Source organism: Lepeophtheirus salmonis, chromosome 1 (genome assembly GCF_016086655.4).
Source record: "Lepeophtheirus salmonis chromosome 1, UVic_Lsal_1.4, whole genome shotgun sequence".
Lineage (NCBI taxonomy): Eukaryota > Metazoa > Arthropoda > Copepoda > Siphonostomatoida > Caligidae > Lepeophtheirus > Lepeophtheirus salmonis.
In genome coordinates this window covers 364,435-384,413 of record NC_052131.2, presented here as the reverse complement: position 1 = coordinate 384,413, position 19,979 = coordinate 364,435, and the positions used below count along the sequence as shown (strand labels likewise).

Sequence of the window (19,979 nt, the reverse complement as noted above, 5' to 3'; positions counted from 1 at the left end):
TTAAAACTCAATGTTTTACCAACTTTTTGTCATAGGATTAAGGAAATTAGATTAGTCATTATTATAAATATTTATTGTATCTTATATATCATGCCTATGGTTAAACAATCAGGCTAAGTATCTATTCTAATTGAAATTTTTATTTATTTCAGAATTTTTAGAATTAAAATTTTGATGATTTATAGAACTCATAATAAACTTTCCGAGTTCTAACTTGAAAGTTTTATAGCTCAACAACCCTTCCAAATAATCATATAATTAATTTATTACTTTGGCCCTCTATCATTTACTAACTGCACTTCTCAATAATAAAAATAGAAAAGGATGGGGGGGGTAAAGGGTCCAGGGGTAGTTTGTTTGGGGTAGATGGCCTGCTCCCATTTTTTCTGCCCGGAAATTCCATTAATTCAACATCTTTCTGAAGCAAGCTTCAGATCTAGCAGTGGAAAATAACATTTTCCGTTTGACTCTAAATACGGGCTAGTATCATAAAACGTTCATTTCTCAACCAAATTTCAAAAAAAAAAATTGTAATTAATTAACAACTATTTGATTACATTTAGTCATAAAAAATGTTTTTTGTGTGATCCTTTGTTTCTTCTCTACAATATTTTAACTTTTATTCGTCAAAGGTTTCGATGTCACCCTTCTCGTCGGGTTAGATATTACAATTTTTGAAGTAATACAATTTTAATAATTTATCAATATATCAATAATTGGACTATATGCACATAAGAGGTATTATTAGATATTTTGATCTCGTGAAGTCAATTTCTTGAAACACGTCCGAATTCAATGGATATATTCCTTTTGTTTAAAATTGATTCTTAATATTAGAGCAAGAGCAGGCTGTAGTCTAAGATGTACATACCAACTTAAGAAGATCATAAATTGACATCGTCTTTCCTGGATTTGTAACCATCTAACATTGCACTTGTTTACCGAAATAAGACTTGAAAGGCCGGAAAACAGAAATATACAAGGACTGCAATTTATTGGAAGTGTAAGAAGGAATTGCAAGGATAGCAACACCATTATCTTTGGCATATTGAATTGAATTATAATTTAAATGAGGTTCGTGGTTATCCATGATAAGTATCACCTTATTACTTTTAGATACATGAAAATATTTGATTAAGTGTTTAATAATTAATAAAAAGTGTTCAGATGACATCCTACCTGATTTGTGTACGAGTCCCAATGACTCGCTAGTCGCACCGGAAATCTATCAAATCTTATTCTTGGAAAAAACAAATATAGGAGGTAAACAAGTTGTCCCTTTTCTCAGGACACAATTTGTCCAATTTGATGGCATCCTTTTGTGGTAATGAAGTTTGGCGTTTTTGGAGTTGATGTGATTCCAATTTCATCAAGTTTATAGATTCTGTGATTTTCAAAGGTATCATTTTCAAGAACACTTATGTACTTGTCAAATAATTTGGTGAGTGCTCCTATTAAATCCTGAAATACGAGACAAGGATGTTGATTCGGGTTTCCTGATGCTAAGAGACTTGTTTCAATCCAAGAATCCTCTAATTCAATCCATTCCAACTACTTTTTTGTCGTCCCAAGATTTCGGATGAACAATTTCATTTTTAATAGCATATTCATAGGCCAGCCTACGTGTTTGAATTGAAGTCAATCTATAAAACATTAAAGATATAATGTTTAAAAATTGGCAAAATTAGCTTTCGATTTTATCGTTAAAAACGGGTTGTTGAGTTGAAGGAAGAACAAATCTGTGTTTGCTGTCTATAATTAGAGATCGTTTAATTGGTCCCAATAAAGTTGTTTGTGGAATATAATGCAATTTTGAAGCTTTGCGAATACTCATTCCTCCAGCATGATCCTTAAATGTCTCTTGAAGGTCATCTATGGAATATTTTTTGGAGGGTTTTCTTGTATAAACACTTGGTATTTTAATAGACTGCCGCCTAATGTAAAATTAAAAAAAAAAAAAGTACCTGCATACTATCAATTTCATTTGAAGAGGGTGAAACCGTATAGGCGAGTTTTAACCCAAACACGTGTGTTCGAAATCACCCACACCACGGATATTTAAATTACGAATTAAAGGACAAAAATACTTACAACTTTTTTTTGCTATAAATAATAGTTATTAGAGTAGGAATAATTTTATAATCAATATCCCAGGAATAAAATTAAAAATTGATTAGATATATCTCTTAATATCTGACTAAAAACTATAAAAAAGGTACCATCAAACTTAGCTATTTAGAAGTCAAATACAACTGTATCGCCGTTGCAACGTAAAAAAATTATTGGAAAACAGCTTTGTGCAATTGCAAAAAAAAAAAACCCAGAAAATTGACTCATTGAAAAGCTAATTTATTTTTTATAATATATATTTTATTTTCTTTATATATCGTATATAGGAACAAAATCACAAGAACCGAGACCGATAAGCAATATATTGCGGTCTCGGTTCGACTTTGTCCGTTCCGGTTCTAGCGTTTCAAGAACCGGAGCCCCAAGACCGCTAAGGGCACAACCTTGCTCTTCAATTTTACATAAGAATTATTATTCCTACTTTTAATTTGGTGATTGTTTAAATAGTACAAATGACTCTGAACTATAATAGTCCCGAATTACTATAAACAAAGATATTTCAGAATTCAGAAATTTAAATTCTTTGGTACAAAATTTCCCCCTAATTATTCTCCTATCTTATCTAATCCATTCTGAATGTTAAACTATTAAAAGACAAAAAAAATATTGTTCAAACTATATAATTATTTGACAGTAATTACATCTGTTAAAATCCAAATACAACATATAAAATCATCCTGATTTGATCGTTCAAGCATTAATATTTCAATCTTTTTACATATATATTACTATTTCGTTTTATATTCATTTTACTTTTGGGTTCAATACACGGGATATCAGTGGAAAATATTGAATACAAATATATTTATTTACTAAAATAGACAGGATATATACAATATTGTTATTTTATATAACATATGTAATGTTTTGCTGGTACCCTTAGATTAAATCAGAGTGTAGGTCGAATGTATGTATATTTGTACAAATATTTATCCATAATCTTCATCTTTGACATTGAATCATTTTCAAATAGAGATGACGATGCATTTGGATTAGCTATAAATGCGTCAGATAATTTCCTTGTAAATGAATTTCTCTCAGCCTAGGCATCACTCTAAATATATTATAGTTGAGGATTTTCAGTCCAGTATTTCTAAGTAATAATACATTTAGTTATTAATAAATAATAATTAATGAGAGAGTATTTATAAAATTACTCACCTTAGTCCAAGGACTCTTAAGGCAACCAAATTACAAATATTATGAGGAATGCTCTCCAAATTGTTATCCGACAAATGCAAATGACGAAGACTTGATAGATTGAAAAAACCTTGGGAGATTTTAATACCAGAGATACAGTTACTACATAAATCTAAATAGTTTAGATCCTTCAACTTTTCAAACTCAGTAGGAAGAGACTCCAGTTTATTATAACTTAAATTCAAATGACGTAGGAATACAAGGTTGAAAAAACTTGGAGGAAGACTTTGAATTCCATTTTCACTCAAATTTACATGAACAAGGAAGGGGTGATGAATATGGAGCTCCTTCACAATACCTGGATTCTGTTTCTTTCTATGAATTAATTCCTTGATTTCCCTATCCCTATTTTCCAATCCCATTGTATAAAATATATGAATGATATATCTTCATTATGTCATGAATTTATGAAAGGAAGTGTTTCTTGATAGAGAATTACATTCGATCCTCTATGTTTTTTTTAATGTTCACTACTATATAATGACATGAGTCAATCTTTTGTTTTAACTCTCTTCATTATTTTGCAACTTATATTATTTATTTTACTGTTTTATTATTAGTGTAAGGATTTCCAGTTTGCATGACAAAAATTGACTTGTTTCATGTTATCAGAATTGGTAAAAAGTACATGTATTTTATATGAGCTTGTATATAAATATTATATTTTCTCTTTGGAAGTTCTACATTAATGTAACTATACATTTAATCATAATTCATAAATAGTGCGTTTTAGCTCTATGTTTTAATTTTAATTAATTTGTCATAGAAAAAATACGTAGGGATCGATCATTCTTCATCTAATCGTCTATTTTTTTTTTGTTATCAGGTTATTATTGGCTCTCGAGATATGGAATTCGATATTTTTACACTTTTAGAAAAAACTATTGTGGATATAAAATTTCAAATAGTCATACCTTTTGAACCTACGGTTTTAATCATTTAGTATTTCTGGAAAGTAAAAATATTTAAATGTTTTACTACATAATTTGTTTTACATGAAATCGCTTTGGATAAAATTTTATTTGATCAAATTAGATTCATTTGAAATATGTCGTACCGGGCCAACCCTTATTATTTACCCATTTTAACACACAAATAATAGAAAATCATGGTAGGATCCTTTGTGAATTCGGAAATATGTTTATTAACTATTAATTATAACCCAAAGAACATGTTTTATTCAATGTATCTGCCTTCAGAATTGATGGTGAGCTCCAAGCGGATTTGGGTGTACTCGGCGCTCATGGAGGCCCAGACCTTGTTAGCAGATGTCTTCAGAGCAGGGTGCTGTTGTGGTGTTTCCTGCAGGACTTGTACTCTACGTGCGCCTAGATGGAATACTCTAGGGCAGGGGTGTGGTAACTTTTCTTAGCATTACGCCAAAATAACTTAGTAAAATTAGTTCGTAAAAGTCCTTCGTTTTGACATCCACTCCCATTACCCCCCAAATTTTCTAAATTACCCCATTTCAAGTAATTTACCCTTGTCTCTCCACCACTGGTCTAGGGGGTTGAAGTCCGGGCTCTGTAGCAGCCAAAAGTGATTTTCCCGGAAGTGTATGCTGGCCTGCATCCACTCTTGGTTTTCTTTCTGTTGTGGGCAGGTGCTCCGTCTTGTTGGAACAACCAGGGATAATTGCCAACGATGAATTTGATCCATGGAAGAACTTTGGTGTTCAGAATTTTGATGTAGTCATCAACCTTCAGTCTGTATCCTAAATTGAACCACATGGGATTCATGGCCTTCCTGTGGGATGCAACTAGGCTTAACATAATCACTGAAGCAGGGTTTTTGGTAATGGAGAAAAATCGGTGCTCCTCTTCCACATCCCCAAATGTCACTACTCGATCATTCTGCCTCTTGAAAATAGGGTCAACAGTAAGTGACTTCTCATCAAAAAAGATCACAATGAGTCCACAGGTTCCCTTTAGGTGATTCAGGATCTTTTTTGCAAGCTTCACACGGACTTTTCTCTGCTATTCTGTCAACACAGGACGCGGAATACCCTGCAGTTACTTTCCTCCTGCCTTTTTTCTAATCGAATCGATGTCGTCCAAGAAAGTTCTTGCGACCTTGAGCCTTGGAGACCGCTGTGTGGGACTTGTTCATCTTCCTGGTCATGTCTACAATTGAGGAATTCGGATTTTTCTTGAAGGCAGACTTCAGGCGGTTGACGGACACGAAGTGTTTCCTCCCTTCTCCTGGAGAGTGTGTGAGGTCCTCCCTGACCTTCAACCGCATGAAGATATTTTCAACTGTCTCCTTGGAGGCCCCAGTCTGCTCCAAGATGGCATTCAAGGACAATTCTGCACGGAGGAGAGCTGCGATCTCAGTCCTCTTCTCCTACTGTGTGATAATGGTGGCGATTAGAACAATGTTATTCTTAGCGATTGACAGGTAATTAGGTATGTGTTCTACAACATTGTTCATCGGAAAATTGTAAAAAAATGACTCTTAATCTCTCAAAATCTGCATAATAGGGATGAGTAAATAATAACAGTTAGCTCCAATTCATCACAGTATTTTCTAAAAATGGGGGGGGGGGGAAATATCTCTCTGAAACCAATAGTCTGATTGCAAAACTACAAAATAGATTTGGAGTTTGTAAATAAAAATAATGTATGTACAGGGTGGACGATAAAAATTTGAAGGGTAAAATGACAAAACAGAAAATGGACCATAAGTTTTTTTCTCTTTTTTTCGGTAGATTTGTTGAACCGCATGACTACTCTATTTTTTATATTTTAAATATGATCCGTTTGCCGTGACGACAGCCTGGAAGCGGCGGCGGAAACTGCCACAAGTATCTGCTATCTTGTCCTCCGGATACACAGCCCATTCCACCTCGATGGTTGCCTTCAGCAACTCCAAATTCGAGCAAGGAGTGGATAGATTGGAGATGATAGAGGCCAATAGTCCTTTGGTCAAAACATTGAAAAAAATGGGAATTCGTCTTTCTTGTTGCATGGAACCCAGAGAGAACCCATAAAGTTGGGGAAAAGCTGTAGACAAAGGTGTCTGGTTTCTCCCCTTAACTTTTTGTAACTGCAATGGAACATTTAAGGGTACATACAAGGATTTTGAGATTTGTATTGAAGTAGTATGCCACTTGGATTATTTACACCTTACCTTTATGATAGAAGGAAACTCAAAAAAAAAATTAAAAAAGAGATTCGAAATTGTTCTTTCTGCACTCGAAAAGTTCACCACGGGTTCGCGAATGAGGATGAATTTCGAGAAAACTTATATCCTCCCTATAGGTTACCGGCATCCTTTGTAGGATTTGAAGAATGGTCGCTTTGCCATGGTTAACGCAGTCAATATCTTAGGTATAGAATGAAAAGGAGATGGACTCACTCATTCCAATTGGATAAAAACTAACTCGAAGACTCGTTAGTGGTGTCTCCACTGGAGGAGATTTAACCTTCAAAAGAAAATAGATCTCTTTAATACCAAATCGATTACTCAGATTATATATCTTGCTTCTGCTATCCCTTCGATGGGGGAGGAGTTTTTAATAGAGGAAGATAAATGGCTTCTAAAATTGTTTGTGAACTTACTTATCCCTGACCTAAAGAACTGGAATCTATATTTGCTTATATATACTATTGCTTTTAATTGTTTAATTTTGCCACTGACCTTTCAAACACTTGTATTCTCTATCTATTGAAAGAATGGACAGCTACTCAGAGAATTATGTGGAAAAATACACTTTGTTTTAATACAAGTAATACGATCGACATCAGTCGCCAAAATATGAATAAAAAAACCTTTTTTTTAAATCCATTTTTGATACAGGAAGTTTTTTCTTGACTTTGCAAAGGCTGTTTACCATCTTCCACTGACTCCTTGGTGCCTAAAATAGATCAACATAATTTCCATTTTTAAAAAGGCTAAGGAAATACTCACTGATTTTAAATCTGATCAACAGCTGGATACATCTCAGAAAAGGAAAATTGTACACTCATTGAAAATAATTGTTGGCAGGAAATTTACAGAGCAGTTTTCGAGAATGACAAAGCTGTTAAAGTTTTCAAGTCCATGCAAAGACTATGGACGGATATATAATTATATTATCAACACTTTTGTTCACTGTCGAGTTCTTTCAACAATAAAGGAATTAGTTATACTCGATCATATGTACATAGAAAAATTTCAAGAAGAGGCAATTAAAGGTTATATTCTATTTGGTGTCTCCCCTCGAAGGACCAAGGACTCGCAAGAAGAGAAGGTGTTAAACTGTGTCAGGAGAATTCGTGTTGAACATTTTTGCCTTGCACGTTTTCACATTGTAATGCTTGCGTCTTGTGACGCTTTGAAACGTTTTTGCCGTGTACTGTTTTGCCTTGCGACGTTTTCGTCTTGAAACTTTTTTGTCCTGGATAATAATAATAGATGGACAAAAATTTAAAACTTGTGTGTGACGATATCCTATTTCATGAGAGTTTAATTCCTCAAGAGATACAGAAGAACATAATCATCAATTTACATTTTGAAGAAATACAAATTGTTGCTCAATGAACTATTTCGGATACTCAAATGATCACAAATACTGTAGTAACCTCCAAATCGCATAAAATGAGTATAACAGTCAGAAACCCCTTTCCATTGCATAATACAAAAAAATTGTGATATATTTAACCTTTATTCTCTGTTAAATGAAACAGATGGTATAAAAAACAGTTGTCAATTTTATGATATCTTCCCTTATATCACCATCAAAGGTCATTTAAATTGTATTTTATGATGACTTGTCTTAAGAATCATTTAATACATCTATGAAGTTCTTTTAGTAAGGTATGATCACATCAAATCTCCTGTGTGGATGAAATCCTCCTTTTAGTTAGATAATAGTTAGAGCAATGACTTTTACAATTATGTCTGAATTAATTGGAAAGTTGACTAGGAACTTGATGTTATTATTTATTTTCTTTTTTACCCTATGTCTAATGTCGTTCTAAAAACAATTGTCGTGACTATATAAATTGTAAAGAAGTGAGGGGCATACTTACACATGGATCACTATTGTGAATACAACGGTAAAAATTCCAATAACAAACCTATATAACTAAAAAGAAATCGTATTTCCTCTATTATTATCCAAGGTAAAAAAGTTTCAAGCGAAAGCATCTCAAGGCGGGAACGTCTCAAAGCGATAGGATCACAAAGCGAAAATGTACAAGGCGAAAGTGTACTTGGCAAAAGTGTTCAAGGCGAATCTTCCTAAAACCGTAATAAATACGTTTTTTTTTGTAACTATAACTCGTTTATAGCTCAGAACAATACTGAATATTGGGTTAATAGTCTCATTGATATAAAATCCATACAAATTGCCGTTGCTGCAAGGTACGCCGAACTTTTATTAAGGATCCCTACATCCGACGGGGTTACGTTGAATTATACATCGGATTTGACAAAGTATTTCTCACAGATGTCGGTGCGACATGAAAAAGGCTCTACAATTTATCATTCCTAGGTATACAAAACACTTTAATGAATTACTTTATTTATTAAATCATGTTTTATGCTATTCTTTGGGTTTAGTTCATTGTATTGTTGTAGTTTTAATTGTTTGTTTTTTTCGCTAATCATTTTACTTAATTTTTGATATGAATAATGAGGTTGTTTTAAGGGATATTTATTTTAAACGATGATGTTTAATTATGTTTTATATGAACGCAAATATTTTTTAAATAAAACCTTGCTGATGAGGAAAAAAAAGTTGGCCAGATAATTTTTCTTCAGACAGGGCAGAACCTAATAACCAAATAGGTTATATTACACCTCAGTGTTGCATTCTCGTCCTTGCTGTATGTGTTTAGAGGTGCTGATCCCCTCAACATCATTATTCTACAGTGCCAGTCACCTGTCATTCTGCCAGTTGTGGAACTGATCCAATCTGAATATCTTTTTTGGGAAAAGATATTCACATTTGAAAACAGGATTGTTTCTTTTGTAACTTTTGTGGGAAGCTGTTGTGTCTTCCAAAAAAAGCTCTGAATTCAATTCCAATGATGTAACGACTCTCCTGATGGCATAATGGATGCCTTTGAGCTCGGATGCATGAGCTCTGATTGACTTTGTTGGGTCTGTCGTAATCCTCTTCAAAAATCCATCCCTTACATTGTCCTTAAGAACAGAGGGAGTTGTCCCTGATCCTCACTTCCTCTTGGTAGTTATTCTGGCCCTTTTCGTACTTGTCACATGCATCCAGGAGAGTTGAGACCTGTTACCCTCAACTTCAAGAAGTACTCTAAGTATCTTGATTGCCGGTTTGCCTACAAATTCCTATTTATCATGTATTTGTTGGTTTGTTTATATGGATAGTTAGATAACATATGTAGGTACAACTCTTATTTTGTACAACAACCTCAATCTTATATTTAAAACAGCCCTATTTTAACAAATATGGACCCTTCAAATTTGATCGTCCACCCAGTTTGACATGGTTCCAGATTCGACCTTGGTTTCACTGCCAAAATTGGGAAAATATCAAGTATCCAATTCTTATAAGTAATACATGTTTTCTAAACCAAAATCTTATGTAAACTTTAAATCTGAAGTCAGAAATACAAAATATGCTATGGCTTTAGAGATATACTCATTTTTGTAAAGATATGTCTAATCCGACGTAAATAAAAATATCTCTTCATCCTTTTCAAGTTTTAAAAATGAATCAATTAGTCAAATACCTGTGGTTTTGATATCGTGAAGTTTTTTTGTAACAAATTTGACCTTTATTTAATAAAAATCAAGTAGCTGATGGTCATATGATTAAAGTAATATAACGCGGTTTATAATAAAGTTGTTGTTTTTTTAAATCAACATTGTAGATTTGTAGAGGTTTACAAAATTGGGATTTCAAAATTTTTGTCAAGCAAAATCTGTCATTTTTTAGGAAAATAGGTCACAAATTCAAATTTCTTGGCTAAACGACACAAAATACAGGATTGAAACTAAAAAAATCATAATTTACAGACATTTTTACCTCAGAAATGACTTATTAAACAATTCTCAATGTTTACTTTATACCCTAATTTTTTTTTTTCACAGTGAAATCGGAATCAAATCTTCAACCATGTCTAAATTTCATCTAATTCTGAGTAAATGACCCAAAGTGATTTGATTTGAACGGTCTATACACGAGTATACTTTATTTTCAATTAATACCATTCCACTATTACAGTATTGAATACATTTTTGTATAGAAACTCATATTTATTGTAATCAGAAATCGGATTTTAATTATCAAATCTGTTTTCATTAATTTTTTATTCGACTATTCTGAATATTTTATACTATTTAATTTTTTTATTAAAACAACATCTTGGATTTTAACTTCAGATTAAACAACTAATTTTTATTAATCTATTTTAAATTAATTAAATCATTCAATTTGATCCAGTTCACCTGGTGAAAAACCATCATCTTGAACGAATTCAGCATCATCCTCATCTTCTTTTTCTTTTGGTGGTACGTCACCCGAGGATTTGCCGTCTTCATCAAGAGTAAAAAAGTCTGAAATCGTAGTTGTATTTACTAGATTATCGGGCTTGGCGTTCTGATTGACTAAAATTTCTGGAGAGCTTTCTGCTCTTGCACCTCTTGCAGTAGATGTACATTTGTGATTGATGCAATAATAGTTACTTGTTCCATCATTGTGACACCATGATCCATCAGGGAAATAAACGTCAATATCCTTATAATTGTTGAGTTCCATGAGTGGCGTATAATATTTTCCCAATCTTTTATTTCTACAAAATACCATACAGGCTACGTCCGGTTTTCTTCGATTGTATTGTGCTCTTCGTCCTGGAGAATTTGAGATTCATATCAATATTCAATAAATAGACCAATGCTAATCTTACCTCTTGGTAAAAGCATAGCTTTTAATCGAGATGATTTATCCATAAAATCCTGGCATCTCATGGAGGCCCATTCTGAGACCTTATATGTTCGTTCACATTTGGGGTAATTTGTGCAAAGTTCTACTTTTCTAGATGTTCCAGGGCATCTCGTTTCTATGGGTAATGGTTTAGGAACTTGACATTCCCGAATCTTTGTCCTTACCCCTTCAGATTCGATTATGCATCCACTTGTACACTTTCCCTTTTTCCAACTTGACCATTCTGGATTTGAAGTACTTATCTGACCCCCGGCATCTTTAACACACTTCCCATGCAGACAAATCTAAAATACAATACATAGAAAATATAAATCACCTATTTTAACTTATATAGATTTTATTATATACCTTTTTCCCTTTCACATCACATCTTGTTCCGTCAAGGCTTGGACCTGATCTCCAATATCCTCTTTTTCCTGAGACCCGACATTTTAAACTGTAGCAAATGTCGTCCAAATTGCTTGCTGTGTGGTCAGCTTCTGCATCTTTATTTTGAAGGAGAAATCTGCATTGATCGTCAGCTGACCAATAATACCCTGGTTTATTCCCGTACTTATTGTGATCACTAATTGATGGAATTGGTTCTTGTCTATCAGTTAAGCATTCCATATTCAAGCTTTTCAAAAATGTAGCGGAACATGTTGACCAGCTTGTTTCTCCTTTAGTTCCTCGACTTCCCGACATAACGAAACCATCTTTGGGGCAATTATTTCCTGTGCCATCATGATTCATTCCAAGATTATGTCCTATTTCATGGGCCATGACATAAACAGATGTAAATCCAGTGGATGGATAAGGAGCACCCTCCTTAGAATTGACTCCGATTTCACCAATGACGCATCCTAATATAGATGTATGTTTAGGACTTGAAACACTATAGATTTATTCTCAATCTAGAAGCTGCTTACCGTATTTTTGTGTACATATTCCAGTAACAGTGGCTAAACCCATAGTACTATAACTTACTCTACCACCACTTCTTGCCCAAAAGTCAAGGCCAGATAGAAACAATGCAATATCCCAATGTTTAACGTTGGAATCACTCACTGGATTTTTTGAAGCTTGATATTTACAAAAATTCTTGAGCAGTGTTTCTCTTTTTCCATGAGCACCATCAAATGCCCATGTTTTCATTATTTCCATATGAACAATGACAAACTCAACCTTTTGTTGTAAACTTGGATAATGGTAAAGAGATTGCATTCCATTCACAAAAGTCAACAAAAATTCTCTAATTTTTCTTTCAGTATTAAAATATCCTATCAGTGATCTAAATTGAGAAAAAAATTAGGTATAATTTAGTTCAATATCTAAATTATCTTACTTGTAAGCTTCTGGTCCTAGAAAGACTCCTATTTCGATTACTTTATTTGAATTTTGACTTCCGCCACGTTTTTGAAATAATGACGTATTTGAGTTTTTTAGATGAATTCGGTCTATTTTATTAGATACGTCAATGGAGTTGAGACTTCGTTTATGGGCAACAATGAGTTGAGTTTCTTTTTCCTCAGGAGGATTATGCATTCGACTAAGTGATGAAACCTCAATGATTTCATCCTCTGATATAAAGAATCCTTCCATTTCACCATTGCAATTAGATATACTCCCCTCATACATTCCTAATTCCTCATCCAAAAAATAATGGCAATCATCTTCAGGGAAATCGTCCTCTTCTGCCAATGAGAGTCTTGCTTGCGGACCATCTACCGTTACCATACTGGCATTTGGATGGAGAAGTTTATGATTCTTTCTCGTGTGCAATGTAATATTCTTTCCAAAGGCTTCCAATATAAAAACCGGATCACTTTTCATGGTTGGGTTTCCACCATTGCGTTTCGAAAAACCATTATGTCGATATTCTTTCTTGAAGGAAATAACTTCATAGCTCTCAGGATTAACATCTTTGGCCGATCTAACTCCAAAATGTCTAGATAATTCTAAATCAGTCAATTCATAGTGTAATTTCAGGTTACATTTTATTAATGTCCCTATTTGCAGAATGGAGAGTATAAACAATTGATGTAGGAACATCATGCTTTTATCAATGACAGAAGATAACTAAATCAGTTAGTTAAATTGGAAGTACTTTTAATGTAGAGAAAATAAGTCAAAAATATAGTAACTTACACCTGCTGCTTAAAAATAAATCCCCTCTAATTATCACTATAAAATAGGGGTTCGAAAAGATTCTCAGAGACTCATGCTGGTTGTATCAAAAAGTAAATGGAAACATATTCAAACGGTAAAATCATTTTGCTACTATATTTAACAATAGTGGTTCAAATTGATTGCTCTAATTAGTGTGATTAATTGATCGTAATAATATCTATATGTCGTATTTAATGCTCTACGTCTTTTATGTTCCATGCTCCAAGTTTAACGTAAATTGGAAATATAAATAACACTAGTTAACAAAATTTAACTTTTTCAAAAATGTTTCAAGTCCTAAATTTAATGCAATGCAACGCTTTAATTATGAATCTATATTTCATTCTTTGGGTACCAAATCTGGTTTTGAGAATTGTAATTTTGTTGAGACTCGGTCCGTGACCGATTTTTTTTGGTTCTGTCTTATGTGATTTTTTCTAGACAAAAATTTTCTTTTCTCAAATATTAATTTTAAAAATAAATCAGGATCGAATTTTACTACGAGACTAGTCGAGACCGATGTTGAATCATATTAGTTTAAAATTATAACGGTCTCAGACAGTTATAATATTATATGACCGAAACCTTTCATTAATTTTTACCTTTTTTATAGGTTTGAGTCAACTTTTGAGTAAAAAATAAAATCTGTAATTCACAAGAAATAACTTTATTCTTTACAAATTTTGTATTAATTTCAAATGTAGGATTATATTTAATGTGGTATCCTCCGTTCCTGTGAAAATGTAATTAAAAGGGTAAAAAATAATATATTTTAAGGATTTTGTTTAAAAAGAAATATAAAAAACACTCAGTAGAACCAGAGCATGTTGTTTCATTCTTCTTGCTGATTGGCTTAATATTGTCAGCTGCCATAATATCTATTTGAATGTTACTATTTTTTTATCTGTATAATATAAAATATTCTTTCAAACGTACTAATTGGAATCCAACCAAAGGTTAAAAAGTTTGTCAAGTAATATAATGATCAACTATTTTCTAATTTTTCGTACTTAAATTATTTGCTTTATGCTCATTTTGAGAATAATGTTTATGAGGATGGATCCGGAATTACGGTGGAGTTTGGTAGATAATACAGTTATATGTTAGTATTTGAACATTTTAAGATGTAAAAAAACAACAACAAGGCTCTCGTTTAACTGAAACTTTTTATTTGGGAATCTATCTCATGTATTCAAACATCCATTTTCCAAGAGGAATTCACCTATCCTTCAAATAGACTTAGTCTGTGTCATAGTTAATTAATAATAGGTAAACTATTTACTTTCTATTTATATATTTTTATTTGTTACTGAATAGTCTATATTAAAATATTAGTACATGTAATATGGGATCCCAATTAAAAACTAAAGTTGTGATCATTACTGGAGCTGCTTTAGGATTGGGGAAACATTTAGCAAAGTTATTTATATTCGAAGGTGCAAAAGTAGTTATAATCACAGACATATACAAGGAATTACTCCTAACAACGGAAGAAAATCTTAAAGAAAAATACGATGTAAACGTATACGATTATTTCATTCTATCACAAGGTTCAAAATTCTAAACAATGGCAACATGTTTGGAAAGAGTCCGATAAGAGATTTGGATGTCTTAGTCAACAATGCTGGGCTTGCAAGCTTTACAGAGTGGGAATAAATGTATAAATACAAATCCAATGGGAACCTTGCATGGAGTTTTCCTTGCGATTAAAAAGATGACATAAGATGGTGGAATAGTGAAAATTGCCTCAATGACAGGGCATATCAACAGTCTTAGAGATGCGAACGAATCTGTTTCAAAACCGAGTTGTTGCCTTCACAAAAAAATTTACTAACAAATCTCTTAAAGAAACTACCAGGCATGCAAATTAATAATTTATCCGATTTTAATTCATAAAATGTTAAATCATTTGCCCGTTTTTCATTGATACAGATATTTTGAAGTATCTGGCCCTTCATAACAAGCAAGAAAAGGTATTAATGATAGAAGAAGTCGGAAAGGCATTTTTATCTATCTTTAAGAGATGGATAAAAATGGAGTTTCTCATACGTTGCATCCCGGCTCTCCAATCATAGACTTCCCTTCAATAAACACATTTGTTTATTATCTGAAGATCATGACTGGAGTATTCCTTTAGAGTATATCCAACTTAAACTTACTTAAAGTATACCAAATCTCAAAATTCCTTAATTTAGTTCGTAACTTAATGTCGGTATTTTTTTCAAATACAATAAACTTAATAAAGGATATGCATTGTAGTCTTATTCAATTCAAGTAACAGTGAATATGAGCCGCATATACATTAATACATTTTTAGTTAATAAAATATAGCTAGATACATATAAAAGACCAAAATCAAGTGTCACTTTTTTTTTTTTTTAAATCCGTCGTAATTGGTAAAAATAACTCTTGCTAAATTTGAAGATGAATACCATTCATTTCATTCTGCTGTAGTATATTAATATGTAGTATTTTATCTACAAATTATAAGTGAATGACGAACAAATTTTGGAAAGTGTACTTGTTGGTGGTACAAAATAGAGAAGAGTACATCATACATACATACAACTAGAAAGTTGCATTTATATAAGAAAATATACATATATACATAGGTGATATAAACTTATGCAATCAATTTGAGTTCATATGTATATATATATATATAAATCCTATTTCTGAAGGAATATGCCGGGTAAAATAATAATTAATGTTGAAACAATAATAATTCCAACCGAATTATTAATTAGTATGCGTTTTGCTGACCCAAAATAGATGGATCTTGGGGTGCCTCAAGTATTTCAGGGGGTTGCCTGTATGACTCAGCAGCAAATTTGTTCATCATAATTCCAACTCCTTCAATGAGACCCAAGAGAACTCCTCCAACGATAGCACTTCCCAACATATGTTTAGGGCCATCTAGAAAAAGAAAGGATTGAAATGATGAGGATGTTATGTTATGACTAATGATGAGACTCACTTCTAGCCGACATGACAGCACCCGCCGCTGCACCACTCATGATGGAATTCCAGGAGTCCTCTTTTTGTCTCAAATAAGCGAATGAGCAATCAAAAGATGCAAAACAGAGACCCCAAGCCGCAAATTGTCCTCCCAACACGGGTGCACGCTCCTTGATACGAACAAGACCTCCAAGAGCTCTTCGACTCATACCCGTAGGAGCATGCCTCGCTCCCATGATACCATTGAACAAAGTACCTCCCAAAAGTCCCATGGTAAAAGCACCTCCACAGTCGTCGATTACCCTCCAGGGACAAGGCTCACGTGCATATTCCGTCGTCATTGATGATTGTCGTCTATTTACACTCCCCAAAGTCTATTTATTGTAACTACCAACTAGTTCTAATGTCACGATGTATCGTTCCAGAGCTGTGCAGTTTAAGCTGACAATCTTAGGGAAAGAAAGAAAGAGAGAGAGAGAGAGAGAGTTAAGTGATACTGATACCGTGCGTGAGCTTAGAGCTAATTTAAAGAGTAAGAGCTGCATACTATATTAGCAGCTAAAGAGCCTAAAAAGGAAACAGGAGACAAGATGGTTGAAATAAAAAGTAAACAAATACAAATATGTATATGAATTATGTTCTGGATTCACGTAACCTCAATCAAAAAATATAGAATATTTATAGAAAATATAGAACCTTTCGTAGATGATTAGGGTTATGTATTTTTGTTTTAAAATAACTTCTATGATTTTTTAGAGCGTAATTATGATTCAAATACTATGGTTTTAATTAACCGTTTATGTTTCTAGTTATATGTAAAAAAAAATACATAACCCTGTCCGAAATGTCGATTTGTATTAAATTATAATAGATGAATCTTATTCAAAATGTAGGTTCCTTTTTTTTCTTTTAAAATAATCTATTTTATCCTCTCCTGAATCCTTATCAGAATTGAATGTATATTCGTAATAATTCGTAATACTGAATACGGAATGTTTTTCTAAGATATGGCACAGCGAATAACGAAGGATATGCGTAACTAGAAAATAAAGTTAAACACCTACAGTTAAATGAACTATTCCAAATAATTTGAAAAAAACAAACAACACTTTTATTAATTCATCCGACTAATTTGGTATATTAAGATAAATCTATCTAACTCTCTCTACGTTTCATAAATTCCACAAGGATCTATAAATTAATTATGGAAATATCTAATTGTACTCAACTAATTATCTATTTATTTTTATAGAAATAAGTAATAAGTCATTTACACCGATGTAAATTTAATGGGATCTCTGAGTTATCGTTCCACAAATACGATATAACTTATAATTATTATTTAAATAAGATATTTAATAATTTATTCATTAATTGATATAAATATATTATTTTTATTCATACTCCTGTTCTTTACTTTGGTCACATTTTAAATAAAAGCAATATTTGTATTACATAATGTGTTATTAATCAAAAAAGATTTACTAGATTTGGTTCAAGTTGTGCATTCTTTTCCAAGACAACTTTTTTTCATACTTAATAAATATTTATAATTTGTACATGATTCCGAGGGATTTATTTAATCTTTTTGTATTACAAAGAAAAATACTTCTTTTTAACCGTCAATTCATCATGAGTAGATTGCTCACATAGTTAATCCGTAAATCGGGTTCTTCACTATCATCGTTGGGTGAGCATAAAAAATAATTGGAGTATGAATGACATTAAGTAAGGTTGGATTTAATTCTTTTAAGCTTTTCTTCTACTGTTTTCCTATTTAATGAATGTTTTCCACTATTCATTTTCTTCTTATAATCGAAAAGAGTTGGGATTGCATCGTGTGTCAATAGCCATCGTCCTTCTAAAGGTCCACGACGAAACATATTATCTTGAAAGTGAGCCAGGAACAAATATTTTTCTTATTCAAGTAAATATTTCATTTAACAGGAATCCTTTTATTGTCATGTCCTGAATGATCCGTAGAAGTATATTTGGGATGTCCAGCAGCGCTGATCCACAACTTTCACCAAATTTTGCTCTTCAAAAAGGAAAACATTCTTTGATGAGTAGAACCTGAAGTTTATATGAAGGTATCTTACTCATTCATGTAATTAAATGCAAAATACATCATTATTATTTATAATAAGATCAATTGAATGGATTTTTAATGGATGTTTGTTATGCTGAAAGGGACATGATAACAATGAACTGCGCAAGAGATGAAAATAGCGCATATACTGAATTTTAGACAAATAAGAGATAAGATAAAATAAAACATTCTTGATTGATGTACATGACGCCTCTTTCCCTTATAGTCGCTTTATTAGCTTTAATATAATAATAGACATCAGAATTTGCATAGTAGAGTTACTCTACTTCCTTACACAAGGTATTAACATATTAGACTCTGATTTTGAAATTTTGATTTACGTAACTCAAGCAGATTTTATAATTATAAGTATACATAAAGAGTGCCGATAAAGTTAACTATGGAGGGAAATGGGCTCAGAAGAAGTAAAAAAAATCATATTACCAATTAATTTTAAAGGCCACTTGCAATGGAAAAATGAGTGTAAGGATTTCCATGATGTATCTGGAAGTGTATATCTTACGTAATGTCATTAATTATAGCTTATAACTGATACTTATATATTATGATTAGTTTAGTATCAGTCCATATTTATTTGGTCAACTCCAGTCCATTATTAGGACCGGTCCTTCGGACTTTCAGAACTAGACCTGATTTAAAAAAAGAAGAAATAAAGTTGGTTGACGTCATCAAGGATCAAAATTTATAAGTTTTAGGACTGATCACGGCGTTATCTCGCCAACACAAAAATACCCTCCGTATTTTGTTGTCAGATATCGACTCCCTCTTTTCCCTTGATACGTCATGGCTATTTCATAATTTATTCTTTTTTATAAATACACAAAGTAATTAGTCTATACATATGCTCTGTTTCCAAAAGAACAGGAATACTATTTCTGGTTGATCCCTCGTCGTTTATATAATATATATTGGCCATTTTATTATTTTTATGAATAAATTTTGGCTATTTCTTTATATAAATAATATAATAAGTTATCATAACTACTCTTTTAATCAAATATTACTAAGTAATTTTATTATACAGTACCGAATAAAATACAATGTAGATTTTATTAATATGTAATTTATTCTAAAAATGGTGAAGAAATAATATAATAGTGATAGTCTGCGAGTATATAAGATATAAATAGGGCTGGTATGGTATGGCTAACTACGAAATGATCTCAAGACTTTTTTCTGTTTCTTTTTGAGGAATGGTTGCGTGATACAATAAAGATGACGATATGTAGGACTGAACTGGGCCGAGACTTAACTGGACGGGACTAGAGCTTTGAATAAGGACTGACACTACACATATTATAATAGATCGAAGGATCCCAGAGCTCGGCCATAATCAGGGACTGTCCATTTTTACAGCCCCTCCACCCCTGCTGACGCCCTTGATAGTCAATACACCATGAATACAGATCTAGCTAAATGAGTACTGTGACATCATTTACGACTTTATAACTCTTAAATATAGAGTATAAAAATTAATTACAGATTTAACCAAAACTATTTAGTATTTACTAAATACTTTCTAGTCAT

General features: G+C 32.4%; 2 protein-coding genes and 1 long non-coding RNA gene across 4 annotated transcripts; all 3 read right to left on the bottom strand.

Annotated features, from left to right (window-relative positions):
- Positions 1 to 2,734: 2,734 nt before the first annotated feature.
- LOC121132080 (uncharacterized) lies at positions 2,735 to 7,918 on the bottom strand. Of its 2 annotated transcripts, XR_011779000.1 has the most exons (5): positions 7,240 to 7,917; positions 7,101 to 7,186; positions 6,460 to 7,012; positions 3,292 to 6,375; positions 2,735 to 3,223 (listed from the first exon to the last, which is right to left on the bottom strand). It is a non-coding gene; the product is annotated as an uncharacterized lncRNA (long non-coding RNA). The 2 variants fall into 2 exon arrangements; XR_005869227.2 differs by having other exon boundaries at positions 6,460 to 7,186; positions 7,240 to 7,918.
- A 2,665-nt stretch (positions 7,919 to 10,583) lies between these two features.
- LOC121132062 (A disintegrin and metalloproteinase with thrombospondin motifs adt-2) lies at positions 10,584 to 15,473 on the bottom strand. Its single transcript, XM_040727507.2, has 5 exons — positions 12,561 to 15,473; positions 12,145 to 12,506; positions 11,585 to 12,078; positions 11,199 to 11,520; positions 10,584 to 11,142 (listed from the first exon to the last, which is right to left on the bottom strand). Exons 1-5 carry the CDS (start codon positions 13,268 to 13,270, stop codon positions 10,718 to 10,720), a joined length of 2,313 nt encoding a protein of 770 aa, XP_040583441.1. The 5' UTR covers positions 13,271 to 15,473; the 3' UTR covers positions 10,584 to 10,717.
- A 151-nt stretch (positions 15,474 to 15,624) lies between these two features.
- Positions 15,625 to 17,301, bottom strand: LOC121132073 (mitochondrial import inner membrane translocase subunit Tim17-A). Its single transcript, XM_040727518.2, has 2 exons — positions 16,362 to 17,301; positions 15,625 to 16,300 (listed from the first exon to the last, which is right to left on the bottom strand). Exons 1-2 carry the CDS (start codon positions 16,681 to 16,683, stop codon positions 16,128 to 16,130), a joined length of 495 nt encoding a protein of 164 aa, XP_040583452.1. The 5' UTR covers positions 16,684 to 17,301; the 3' UTR covers positions 15,625 to 16,127.
- Between the last annotated feature and the right edge of the window lie 2,678 nt (positions 17,302 to 19,979).

Coding starts and splice junctions, on each gene's coding strand:
- LOC121132062 (XM_040727507.2), bottom strand. CDS start 13,270: ATGATGTTCCTACATCAATTGTTTATACTCTCCATTCTGCAAATAGGG. Junction 12,507..12,560: donor CTAGGACCAGAAGCTTACAA/GTAAGATAATTT, acceptor TTCTCAATTTAG/ATCACTGATAGGATATTTTA. Junction 11,143..11,198: donor AGCTATGCTTTTACCAAGAG/GTAAGATTAGCA, acceptor CAAATTCTCCAG/GACGAAGAGCACAATACAAT.
- LOC121132073 (XM_040727518.2), bottom strand. CDS start 16,683: ATGACGACGGAATATGCACGTGAGCCTTGTCCCTGGAGGGTAATCGAC. Junction 16,301..16,361: donor TGCTGTCATGTCGGCTAGAA/GTGAGTCTCATC, acceptor TTCTTTTTCTAG/ATGGCCCTAAACATATGTTG.